Genomic DNA, 12,277 nt, shown 5'->3' on the forward strand with positions numbered 1-12,277 from the left:
CATAAGATGACTCTGCAAATAGATTTATTTAGAAGGTATTCTGCTCATTTCCAGCTCTATATCTTTACTCTGGGACTCCACTAGAGCAGCTTTGCATGATTGACAGATCAAATAAGTCCTTCTTCATCTTATTGTGGCCCATCATGCGGCCCCTCAGTTCACCCTCTGTCTGACACAAGCCGTTTGAGCTCCTGTCTCTTCAAGGCCCGCCTCCCTAAAAGCCCCCTTTCTTCTGATTGGCCGGCTCCCTGAAGCCCACAAGGGGCAGGGAGACGCCTCTGAGCCCTGAGCATGACAGCAACAGTAACTTAGCTTGGAACATAGAGACATGGGGACTGAATGTGATGAACTTCCTGTTTATCAGACCACAAATGAAACAAGACTATTATTATTTTCTTTTGAATGCCTTGCTTTTTATACAATTTCTTCATTATTCCTCTATTGTGTGTTGGTTTGTGAGCAGAACTCTTTTTAACTCTTACTTTTATTCTCAGAGAGCTGCTTTCATAAAAACAAGTGAAAATGTATTTTTTTAAATGAAACAAAGACACCCTGGTGGGTATCTACTTGGACATGTTACAGGCAGGTAAAGGTTCAGTATCTGATCACCATGCAGTGTGAGAGCTGTAAAGACTCACCCTCAGTCTGTAGTCGTCTACAGTCCAGATCCGACTGGCAAAGTCATTGGAGGCAGCCAGCAGGTACGAGCCCTGAAGATTTTCACACCATTATTTTTCCACCATATGAGCCACCAGGGGGCTCAGTAAAATACTGCAACTCCAAAGATGTAAAAACAAAACGAAGAAAAGCAGTAAAAAACAGACTTACAGCGCTGTCAAACTCAATGCTGGTGATTCCAGCATTGCTGCCAGTCAGAGCTCCTTTAGGCTCACAGCGACCTACACACACACACACACACACACACACACACACACACACACACACACACACACACACACACACACACACACACACACACACACACACACACACACACACACAGTAAAAGTGACAAGAGGTTAAAGAAGAAGACAGCAGCAGTTAATGTCCAACCTGAAATACTGACCTTTTAAAATATTCTGATTTCTGTTTCAATAGTGTACAGTTTTAAACACTGAGAATAATAAACTTCAAGATACTAAAATTACATACAAGTGACCAGGTCATTTGTTGTTTAAGTAAAAATAAAATAAAACCAATGAAGCATCTGACGCCCACCAAGCCCTGCAGTCCGTTAACAAGTGAGTCCCAGTGAGCTCTGAAAAAGTCCCACCTGATGCAGTCTGAATGGACTAGCTCAACTACCAAAACAATCTGGATATATAGTGGACACAAGGGGTTAACAGGTGTCCTGCTGCAGGTTTAGATTTATAAGTCACCTCCACAACACTGGACTCATGTGCTGTATATGATCTGTGTGCTACTTTATATTCAACAACTGTGTTTATATTCTCTCACTACCTTTGTGATGCAGAGCGATGCTGAGCTGTGCACAGATTCATAGAACTAGAATTACATCAAGTAACATCAGATTTCTCTGTGTCTCTGAACAAGAGACGAGTGTCGTGTGATCGCTGTGATCACGCTCATTCATTCATTCATTTATTCATGCAGAGTAGATGGAGCTCTGGAGCACCATCGCTTTGTTATTTTTTAGTGAAAAGGAGAAAACTGCTGAGATTCTTTAACTTCCTTCATGTCGTCTTCACTCAACAAACCATCACAAACAAGCAGACAATCACAGCTCTTACAGTCCCCACATGGTATCCCTGTTGATGTGTGTCAAACATGTCAGCTATGTCGTAGCCTGCGTAACCACGGAGACGTAGCTGCTGTAGGTACAACATTAGTTTGACTCACCGGATGTAGGCTGTTGAGATAAGTCTGCTTTGGCCGACTATTTCAGTGTCATTCTCCTCCCCTTCCTACCTGCGTGTTATGCTATGCGAGACTAGTATAACATAAACCCTGAACACAGAAGTAGAAATCCAGCTTTAGGCAAGTACTGCAATACTGGGACAGACTAATATTTGTATTCAGCTCGACGTTCTTTAGAAGCATGTCTCTCTTATTTTAACTGCAGTGAACAAAAACGTTGCTTCCTGACTTTCTTTTGGTGTGTGTGTTGGAGTGGACTGACGAATAGACTTTTCTTCACAACACAAATGTGAATTTAAAAAAAGAGTTAAATGTTCAGCAGTAGAAACCAACTAATTTAGACTTCTGGAGGATACTTTGTGTAAAGCCTCATTCAGACTGGAGGTGGGCTGATTTTAACATCACCTGTTCTGGTCAGTGATTTTAAACTGTATGTGGGTCATGTTTACATTTAGTCACATTGTCTCCATTGTAGCTCCAAGTAGCTGAATCAGCTGTGATGTGTTAGGAACGAAAGGATGCCACATCGTTTGATGGAAATGAAAAGTATCAACCTACAGAGGGCTGCATTCAAAGACACCCCGAAAATAAAGTAAAGTAAAAAAAATGATGCGGCAGGCTAGTCCATTTTGCTGAAATTCCATTGCAGCAACTCAAAATGGTACTCAGTACTGTGTATTGCCCCCACGTGCTTGTAATGAGACGACGGATGGTGTCCTGGGGTATCTCCCCCCAGATCTGGGCCAGGGAATCACTGAGCTCCTGGACAGCCTGAGGTGCAACCTGGCGGCGTCGGATGGACCGAAACATAATGTCCCAGAGGTCATGCTGTTCTATTGGATTCAGGTCAGGCGAGCGTGGGGGCCAGGAACTGCCTGCATACTCTCGCCACATGAGGCCGGGCATTGTCGTGCACCAGGAGGAACCCAGGACCCCCTGCACCAGCGTAGGGTCTGACAATGGGTCCAAGGATTTCATCCCGATACCTAATGGCAGTCAGGATGCCGTTGTCTAGCCTGTAGAGGTCTGTGCGTCCCTCCATGGATATGCCTCCCCAGACCATCACTGAGCCACCACCAAACCGGTCATGCTGAACGATGTTACAGGCAGCATAACGTTCTCCACGGCTTCTCCAGACCCTTTCACGTCTGTCACATGTGCTCAGGGTGAACCTGCTCTCATCTGTGAAAAGCACAGGGCGCCAGTGGCGGACCTGCCAATTCTGGTGTTCTATGGCAAATGCCAATCGAGCTCCACAGTGCCGGGCAATGAGCACAGGACCCACTAGAGGACGTCGGGCCCTCAGGCCACCCTCATGAAGTCTGTTTCTGATTGTTTGGACAGAGACATTCACACCAGTGGCCTGCTGGAGGTCATTTTGTAGGGCTCTGGCAGTGCTCATCCTGTTCCTCCTTGCACAAAGGAGCAGATACCGGTCCTGCTGATGGGTTAAGGACCTTCTACGGCCCTGTGCAGCTCTCCTAGAGTAACTGCCTGTCTCCTGGAATCCCCTCCATGCTCTTGAGACTGTGCTGGGAGACACAGCAAACCTGGCAATGGCACGTATTGATGTGCCATCCTGGAAGAGTTGGACTGCCTGTGCAACCTCTGTAGGGTCCAGGTATGGCCTCATGCTACCAGTAGTGACACTGACCATAGCCAAATGCAAAACTAGTGAAAAACAGTCAGAAAAGATAAGGAGGGAAAAAATGTCAGTGGCCTCCACCTGGAAAACCATTCCTGTTTTGGGGGTCATCTCATTGTTGCCCCTCTAGTGCATCTGTTGTTGATTTAATTAACACCAAAGCAGCTGAAACTGATTAACAACCCCCTCTGCTACTTAACTGACCAGATCAATATCCCAGATGTTTAATTAACTTGATGCTATACTCCAATTAAAAAGTATTTAGAAAGGATCAAAACGCTCAGTCGACGGAGAAATGCACACAGTCCTTATTCAGACACTGTGCCTTTAAACGAGCCGTCAGGACTTCTATAAGGTTGTGATGTCACAATATATATACATATATATACAGTCAATCAGCTACGCCCCCAGCAGGTCATCTGCTTCAATCACAGCATACCCATCAAGTACAGGGACACCTTGTCCACCCGCTCAGTCTGTCTGAGTTATTGGAGCGCTCTGCTCAGGACGACTCAAGTTTTTGGAGGTTGTTCAGCTTGTCTAAAACGTCTTGTTTGAAAGAGAGAGACAGTGAAGTGAGGGGCTGCATGAAGGGTCAGTGTAAAATGAAGAAGGAGTTTTTCAGGTTTACATGACATTTACAAGCTGTAACTTCACCAAAGACCTTCTTTAAGTTGTTGAAATCAATCATTCGTGGATTGTGAGCAGTACTTTCTGTTTTTATCCTGAACTCACCGGCGACGACCTCCCACAGCTTCACCCTGCGGTCCATCCCTCCTGTTGCTAGGAGACGAGAGCCTGGGCTGAATCTCACTGCGTTCACCTCGCCATCATGGGCTTCCTACACACACACACACACACACACACACACACACACACACACACACACACACACACACACACACACACACACACACACACACACACACACACACACACACACACACACACACACACACACACACACACACAGTTTAACGCTGTGTTAAGTTGAGTTTAACTCTGAGCCAATCAAAACATCCCAGTGAGCACCCTTTCTTTTGGCCTCAGGTTGAAAACTTGAGATCAGCTCCCTCCTCCTCATCAGCCTGACGCTCCATGCTGATTGGTTCTGTTGGATGTCAATCACCACAATGAGCCTGTAGGATCTCTGTACAGACTGTGATGTCGCATCCTGTCTGTCAGCAGCTCCTGGGACCACCAATGCACCACTAGAGCATGATGGGAGCAGAGAGCAGGGGCTGCTGGGAGCCAGAGGGCAGCAGGAGAGGATTGTGGGTAATCAGACCTTTTACTGCTCATCACTGACCAATGAGGTTACACTTGGGCGACAACATCTGTTAATATTTCCTATTAAACCCACCTGGTTCTGTACGAGACCAAGAGAGATGCATTATGGGAACACCAGGTAATTTATGATGTCATCGATCAGCTGGGCAAACACTACACGACTCAGACGTCTGAGGCGGGTAGAATAACAAACATCTCCTGTTTCTGAATATAAACACATTTTCTGTTTTGTAAAAGAACAACAGCTGAGCACTTTAACTTCCAGAGACTGAAAGTGTAGGTGCTGAAAGGTCATCACAATGTCCTTCACCTCATTTGCTACTTCAACATTTACATTAACAACAACTAATTTCAACTGTTCAGCTCATGACACTCAAACTTAACTGAGAATTCAACTCTTTTCAGTGCTTTTACTTTTAAGAGTAAACACTGAAAGGAGCTGACGTGAACTGAAACCAAAACACCTTTCATACTTCAACATGTTTTTCTAGAAAACAACCAACAAAAGTTAAATGCTGTCTGAACACCAGCAGCTGAACAAGAACTTACTGAAAGGAACTCAAGCATTTGTGTTTAAAGAAGTTGAAGTGTCAGTTGAAGTGGAAGCAGTTGGAAGTGTCAGCTGATATAAGGTGAAATTGTGATGTCTTACATCACAACTGCTCAATGACATCTGTCAATCATTGTGGATATATTATTGAATTGAAGGGTCATTCAGGCCTGAAAAACTATTTACAAAATCATTTAAAAAGATGGCACCAACCTTAACTATTAACTTTTGTTCCCACCCTCTACTACAACTACAGCATGTGAACATATATCTGAATAAACACTGTTTTAGATGTTTAAACTTCCTGGTCGGACCAACCTGACAAGAAACCAGAACACGCAGGTCGAGAAGTTCTCTCTTCACAATCACTTCACCTCATGTCTTTGTCTTAAAAGTCTGCTTTTCATTTTCAAAGACTTGTTAAATAAATGAGCTATGTAGCGTTTCCCAGCTGAACATTTTAAACTGGTCTCCCAGTCAAATCATCAAATGTTGTCCACTGGTGAGGAACCCGAGATACTCACAAACACGTGCAGAGCTGTTGAGGGGACTCGAACCTCTGCACACACTCCTGAAGGGGCTTCAGTGTTTTCAGGTGAAGTGCTGAAAGAGTTGGCAGGTCGACGCCTGCTGAGGAAGAGCAGCACAGTCAGCAACAGGAGGAGCACAGTCAAACAGTCTGTTAACAGGAGGAGCACAGTCAGCAACAGGAGGAGCACAGTCACCAACAGGAGGCGCACAGTCACCAACAGGAGGCGCACAGTCAAACAGTCTAATAACAGGAGGAGCACAGTCACCAACAGGAGGAGAACAGTCACAAACAGTCTGATAAAAGGAGGAGCACAGTCAGCAACAGGAGCACAGTCACCAACAGTTTGATAAAAGGAGGAGCACAGTCAGCAGGGTTGGCTGATGTGACAATATTAGTTTTCTACATACACTATATTGCCAAAAGTATTGGCTCACCTGCCTTGACTCGCATATGAACTTAAGTGACATCCCATTCTTAATCCATAGGGTTTAATATGACGTCGGTCCACCCTTTGCAGCTATAACAGCTTCAACTCTTCTGGGAAGGCTTTCCACAAGGTTTAGGAGTGTGCTTATGGGAATTTTTGACCATTCTTCCAGAAGCGCATTTGTGAGGTCACACACTGATGTTGGACGAGAAGGCCTGGCTCTCAGTCTCCGCTCTAATTCATCCCAAAGGTGTTCTATCGGGTTGAGGTCAGGACTCTGTGCAGGCCAGTCAAGTTCATCCACACCAGACTCTCTCATCCATGTATTTATGGACCTTGCTTTGTGCACTGGTGCACAGTCATGTTGGAACAGGAAGGGGCCATCCCCAAACTGTTCCCACAAAGTTGGGAGCAAGGAATTGTCCAAAATCTCTTGGTATGCTGAAGCATTCAGAGTTCCTTTCACTGGAACTAAGGGGCCAAGCCCAGCTCCTGAAAAACAACCCCACACCATAATCCCCCCTCCACCAAACTTTTCACTTGGCACAATGCAGTCAGACAAGTACCGTTCTCCTGGTCACCGCCAAACCCAGACTCGTCCATCAGATCGCCAGATGGTGAAGCGCGATTCGTCACTCCAGAGAACGCGTCTCCACTGCTCTAGAGTCCAGTGGCGACGTGCTTTACACCACTGCATCCGACGCTTTGCATTGCACTTGGTGATGTATGGCTTGGATGCAGCTGCTCGGCCATGGAAACCCATTCCATGAAGCTCTCTACGCACTGTTCTTGAGCTAATCTGAAGGCCACATGAAGTTTGCAGAAAGTTGGCGACCTCTGCGCACTATGCGCCTCAGCATCCGCTGACCCCGCTCCGTCATTTTACGTGGCCTACCACTTCGTGGCTGAGTTGCTGTCGTTCCCAATTGCTTCCACTTTGTTATAATACCACTGACAGTTGACTGTGGAATATTTAGGAGTGAGGAAATTTCACGACTGGACTTGTTGCACAGGTGGCATCCCATCACAGTACCACGCTGGAATTCACTGAGCTCCTGAGAGCGACCCATTCTTTCACAAATGTTTGTAGAAACAGTCTGCATGCCTTGGTGCATGATTTTATACACCTGTGGCCATGGAAGTGATTGGAACACCTGACTTAAATTATTTGGATGGGTGAGTGAATACTTTTGGCAATATAGTGTATATTTTACAGAGGTATCTCTCCCTTTAACATCTCTGGTTGTATGACGACATTGTGGGTAGTGTTGTAAATCAATAATTAGGACTGATTTATGGTCCAAATGGATTTTTATATGATTTTTGCATCAATGTGATGAAGTTCTTTGATTTGTATGGAATTTCATTTGTTGGATCTGTTGGTCATTTTATCCATAAAAAATAGCTAAAATCAATCACAAGTTAAGGTTACACATGTAGTGATAGATTTGATTAGTCTGTGTTTTGTCGTGATGACAGACGTCAGCCCTGTAATTATAATGACAGAGGCAATTGTTTAGAAAGTTATCTAGTAACTAAACTGATTAGAAGATGATCATCATCATGATATGCCCGACTCAGCTCAGCAGGTGAAAATCAATACCTTCACGTTTCATGTATCTGTTGGTCAGAACCTTGAACTATTCACATGGTTCATAACACAAAGTCTTAATAAGCACAATTTACCAGCTGAGTTAATGTTGGTCTGAACAAACAGGAAGTCACACATCAGTCTAAATCATGGACGGACAGTTCCAACAAAACCACTGAGAAGTACAGAAGCCTTGAAGGGACAACAAGCTGTCAGCACACCGAACTGCTGGTAACATATTCACAGTGTTATAGAGTGCTCCAGTTAATGAGGAAGAAAAAGACCTGGACTCAGCTGGGGCGGTTTGTGATGTGGATTCACACACTGTCAGTTAACATTATCTAAAGCAGCTTCAATAATAAAAGAAAGAAAGAACCACAGTCCAGTTCTGTCTTCTCAGTGACCAGAGTTAGAATTGAAATCAATCAAGCTCAAAGTGCAAACAGACAAAGAGGCTGATACCAACTGCAGCCATGTGAGAGGGAAATGGAGGAAGATCCTGGATGTCGTTTAACAAACAGACCAACATTTCATCTGAAGGTCAAAGTTTGTCCAATGGAAACCAACTATTAAGGCCAAATGTAAACAATGCTGGTCATATGCAGGTAAAGACAGACAGAGTTTGGGTTGAATTTCAGGTGACAAACACACTTTTCTAGTTTAGCTGATATAAGTGTCAGCAGCCGTCTGAGGTTCTGATTGTATATTTCTAAATTTCAATGTAGTATTGTAGTTGAATCTTATGAAACAAACTGTACATTTGTTTTAGTTTGATATACCAAACCTGTCTGTGTAGTCCAAAATGAAGTTGTTGTGGCATTCAGCAATTCAGAGACACACATACTTACTGGTCATCAGACTGAATGTGCATTTTCTCTTTATTGCATTACTGATTGACAGGCGTAGAGAGCTGAATGTGAATTTAAATTAACAACAGCTGTATTTCTCTTTTTGCTGACCTGGTAGTGTAATTTGTCACCTTGCTGCAGTGATGTAAAAAAGGTCAAGCCACCAGTGATCCTGGCTGTGATCAGGTTAAAGGTTCGGTCACACTTTGTTTCCGTTCAGCGGGATCTCCTCGTGACGTGATATTCATGTTCCTAATGAATAAGTATTCAGATCAGTGATTACAAACTGCTAAGTGTTCAAGCGCTGCTACAGTTTGTAGCCTGTAGCGTGTTATGACCTCGAGTCATAATTTGTCCCTGCCTGACGGTGGTGCTGTTCAGGCTGCTGTGTGTGTTTTCTCTGTATGTTGAGTTGCAGGTGGTGACTGGTGATTGCACTGGAGACTGGTGCTGCCTACTTCAAAATGGTGCCAGCCGATGGCGGTTTCACTCCGCCTGTCATTAGACTGATCTTTGTTGTCCATATTGTAAATTCAGGAGCAGTCCTGGTAGCTGTAGGGGTGAGAAGGCCTGTTTGATATTCTCTTCTTCTGTTTATGTTAGGGAGGTATGTCAGATGCCTGTATTTACTTTTGTGGAAAATAGGTAAGGTAGTTGTTAATATTATAGTTTGCTTTCTTCATCATTTTGGCTGTGCTCTCCCCGATGCTGATACTACCATGATTGATAAATAAATCAATTGTGTGTGGACTGAACCTGCTGTGGCACTGGTCAACCTTCAGAGAAAGAGTAGAGTCAATTTATGCTATGCTCAGGTTTCCCCTCGGCCGGGCGTAACAAGTGTAATAATGTTCTAACTATAGTGATAAAATACACTATAATAACAAATTATCGTTTTCCAAACTCAGTCTGTATTGGCCAAACGAAGAGTGAATATGTCGGAACAGCTGGAGATACTGAAACATGAAATGCGCTTCAATTCCTCCGTCGTTCAGCTTCAATAGAAGTGAACAAGAGTAATTATTCATGTGATGGAAATGTGACCAAACCTTCCAACTTTAAGCCAGAGGAACACTGCTGTTCACACTGATAACTTACTCTTTCATTCAGATGGTGTTAGTTTGATTCTTAAATTTCAAAATTAGGAAGCACAAATTGAGATTTTCAAATAACTTTATACTCTTGCAGGTCGATTCTAAGGCTGCATTCAGACTAAATCAGGCACTGCGGCGATTAGTGCGGCGGTGTGGGAGCTCTGGAGCTCCGACGTCAGGTTGTGTTTCTCCAAAAATTTAATCTAGCTCAACTTTTCCAACACAGCAGTGCTGCGTTTTTTTCGGCACCCCCCGCAGTCACCACATTCAAATGAATGGGAGGACTGGCGTTTTTGCTGCAATGCCTGACTTGGTCTGAATGCAGCCTAACACATGACTTAAAACACTTTGGCTGTTAGGATCAACAGGATCATGGGTATCACCTCATGTTGTTAAGGGGTCACATCAGGGCAACAGCATACACAAGCTAGAACAGAAACACTAACTTACATGCCTTTTCAACTGATTATTGATTCAACTGAGATTATTGCCAAGAATAATCACTTCACACTTCACTGTGTGTTCACACTGCCAGCAGAATGATCAACAAGTCAACACGCGTGTTGTGTTCAGAGTTAAATGATGAGGCCGACCTCATCCTCAGTTGACAGCCAATCACAAGACTGCTTCCCTGAGAAACTTCTAACACCAGGAAGCTCTTTAAGCTTCAGATATACAGATACTTTGAAGTCTTCAAGGTTTAAATAAACTATAGGGGACTTTCATTTTGTGTTGATTTTGGTGGCCCCTGTGGACAAAAGCCATAGTGTTTCACCGCTTCGTGTCATAAAGATCTTGATCTGGCTAGCACAAGCATTTGTGTTGGAAACGAGTGACAGAAAGAAACAACACAACCCTTAGTTAGACACTGAACCTAGCCAAGATTTCTCTCTGCTGATGCTGCCCCAGTAACAGCCATAACCATAAAATACAATGTGAAAAATATAATCCTCCTCCTGCTTCCTTTTAACTGGCTAACGTACCACTCACTGCCAAACTTTGCCGGGGAGAATGTAAACATAGGCTCTTCTGATCTGCGTGCCGTAAATCGTTTCGTCCGATCTCAGTGGGAATTAGACCTGTTGACAGACATTAAGAATCACCAGTGTTTCCCATACACTAGTGATTCGGTCCACTATAATAACCCTGAATCTACTGAGAAAATCCAAAAGGAGGTGTGTCTGAGCCTCTCTTCAGCTTCATGTTCAGCTCCCCTACAGCGCAAACAGTGCGCAACACTAGCTAACGTTAGCTTAGAAATGGAGTCCACTAACGTCAACAAACAACCGGCAACCACCAAAACACAAAGTCCACATCCAATTGATAGCTAGCTAATGTAGCAAGATACTGTCTTGAGTAGATAAGGTCAGCTAATTCATTCAGACTGCCAGGTCTGATCTAGATTGTAAATTGGCTAGCTTGCCATTTGCAAATCACTTTATCAGCTAACGATCTGAAGCAACCAACTACAGAAGGACGTCTCTGTTTGCTAAATATGCGCTCGTTGCCTGCTCACGCTCACTGTGTGACAAAAAAACAGTGGATTTAGTCTTTCAGTCACAGGGCATATATAAAAGAAGGGTCTATATGTACGCATTGGAAATGCACTAAAATGCCATCTGAAGTGAAAAACATGTTAGGAAATAACAAAGGTAAAGTAGCTAGTAATGTTATTCTGCTGTCACCAAACGACTGTATGATATCTCGGTTATTTGTATGCTGGAGTACATTAAATGCCTATAGGCCTAATACTACTGTTTGGCGAGAACGTGTACATACATTTACCAAGAAGGCCGTAGCTTGACAGGCTTTTGGCCTGGAATTAACTCTTTGCTTCATGACTGCCGTGCAGTGCCTGGAGCAGACGAGCTGACATCAACTCATTATGAAAGTAGAAAGAAAAAAAATTGTATTAAGAGCAGTCTAAAGCCTGAGCTTTTTGCTCACAGGGATTACTTTTACATACGTTTACCTCATTATTTGGAAATCATTCCTGCATGTGGCCATTAAACTGTTAAACTCCTCCCTCTGAGTGTCAGACACTCAGAGTAAACAGTCTGAAAATCTGGACATACTTCACCTGTCATATACAAAACAGAGCCATTATGTTTACCATGTTCACCATCTTAGTTTAGCTTGTTAGCATGCTAGCAAGCAGTAAACACAGAGTCCAGCTGAGGCTGATGAATGTCATCAGTTCTGCAGGTATTTGGTCATAAACCAAAGTATTGGACACATTAACATGTTGACCTGATGATGGCGTTAGATGAAGCGTCAGAGGATCACCAAAGGTATTACAGTTCATCCTGAGGGGAGCATGAAGGTCTGAACCCCATTTAATCACAATACGTTGAACAGTTGTTGAGATGTTTCAGTCTGGACCAAAGTGGAGAACAGACAGACAGACAGACTGACCAGCCCC

The 12,277-nt window shown here is 43.8% G+C and overlaps 1 protein-coding gene and 1 non-coding gene across 4 annotated transcripts in view; both read right to left on the reverse strand.

Moving 5' to 3' along the window:
- Window positions 1–12,277, reverse strand: part of atg16l1 (ATG16 autophagy related 16-like 1 (S. cerevisiae)) — a 33,822-nt gene that overhangs the window by 6,468 nt on the left and 15,077 nt on the right. For 2 of the 3 annotated variants that reach the window (XM_070906622.1, XM_070906621.1), the window contains 4 exons: window positions 5,888–5,993; window positions 4,259–4,364; window positions 829–899; window positions 639–710 (listed from right to left, as the gene is read on the reverse strand). In XM_070906622.1, the coding sequence (XP_070762723.1) occupies window positions 639–710; window positions 829–899; window positions 4,259–4,364; window positions 5,888–5,993 (355 nt within the window). The remainder of the gene's footprint in view (window positions 1–638; window positions 711–828; window positions 900–4,258; window positions 4,365–5,887; window positions 5,994–12,277) is intronic. The other variant, XM_070906623.1, reaches the window with a different exon arrangement.
- LOC139285954 (small Cajal body-specific RNA 6) lies at window positions 4,566–4,833 on the reverse strand. Its single transcript, XR_011597374.1, has one exon. It is a non-coding gene; the product is annotated as a small Cajal body-specific RNA 6 (non-coding RNA).

The sequence above is a fragment of the Enoplosus armatus genome, chromosome 5, assembly GCF_043641665.1.
Source record: "Enoplosus armatus isolate fEnoArm2 chromosome 5, fEnoArm2.hap1, whole genome shotgun sequence".
Lineage (NCBI taxonomy): Eukaryota > Metazoa > Chordata > Actinopteri > Centrarchiformes > Enoplosidae > Enoplosus > Enoplosus armatus.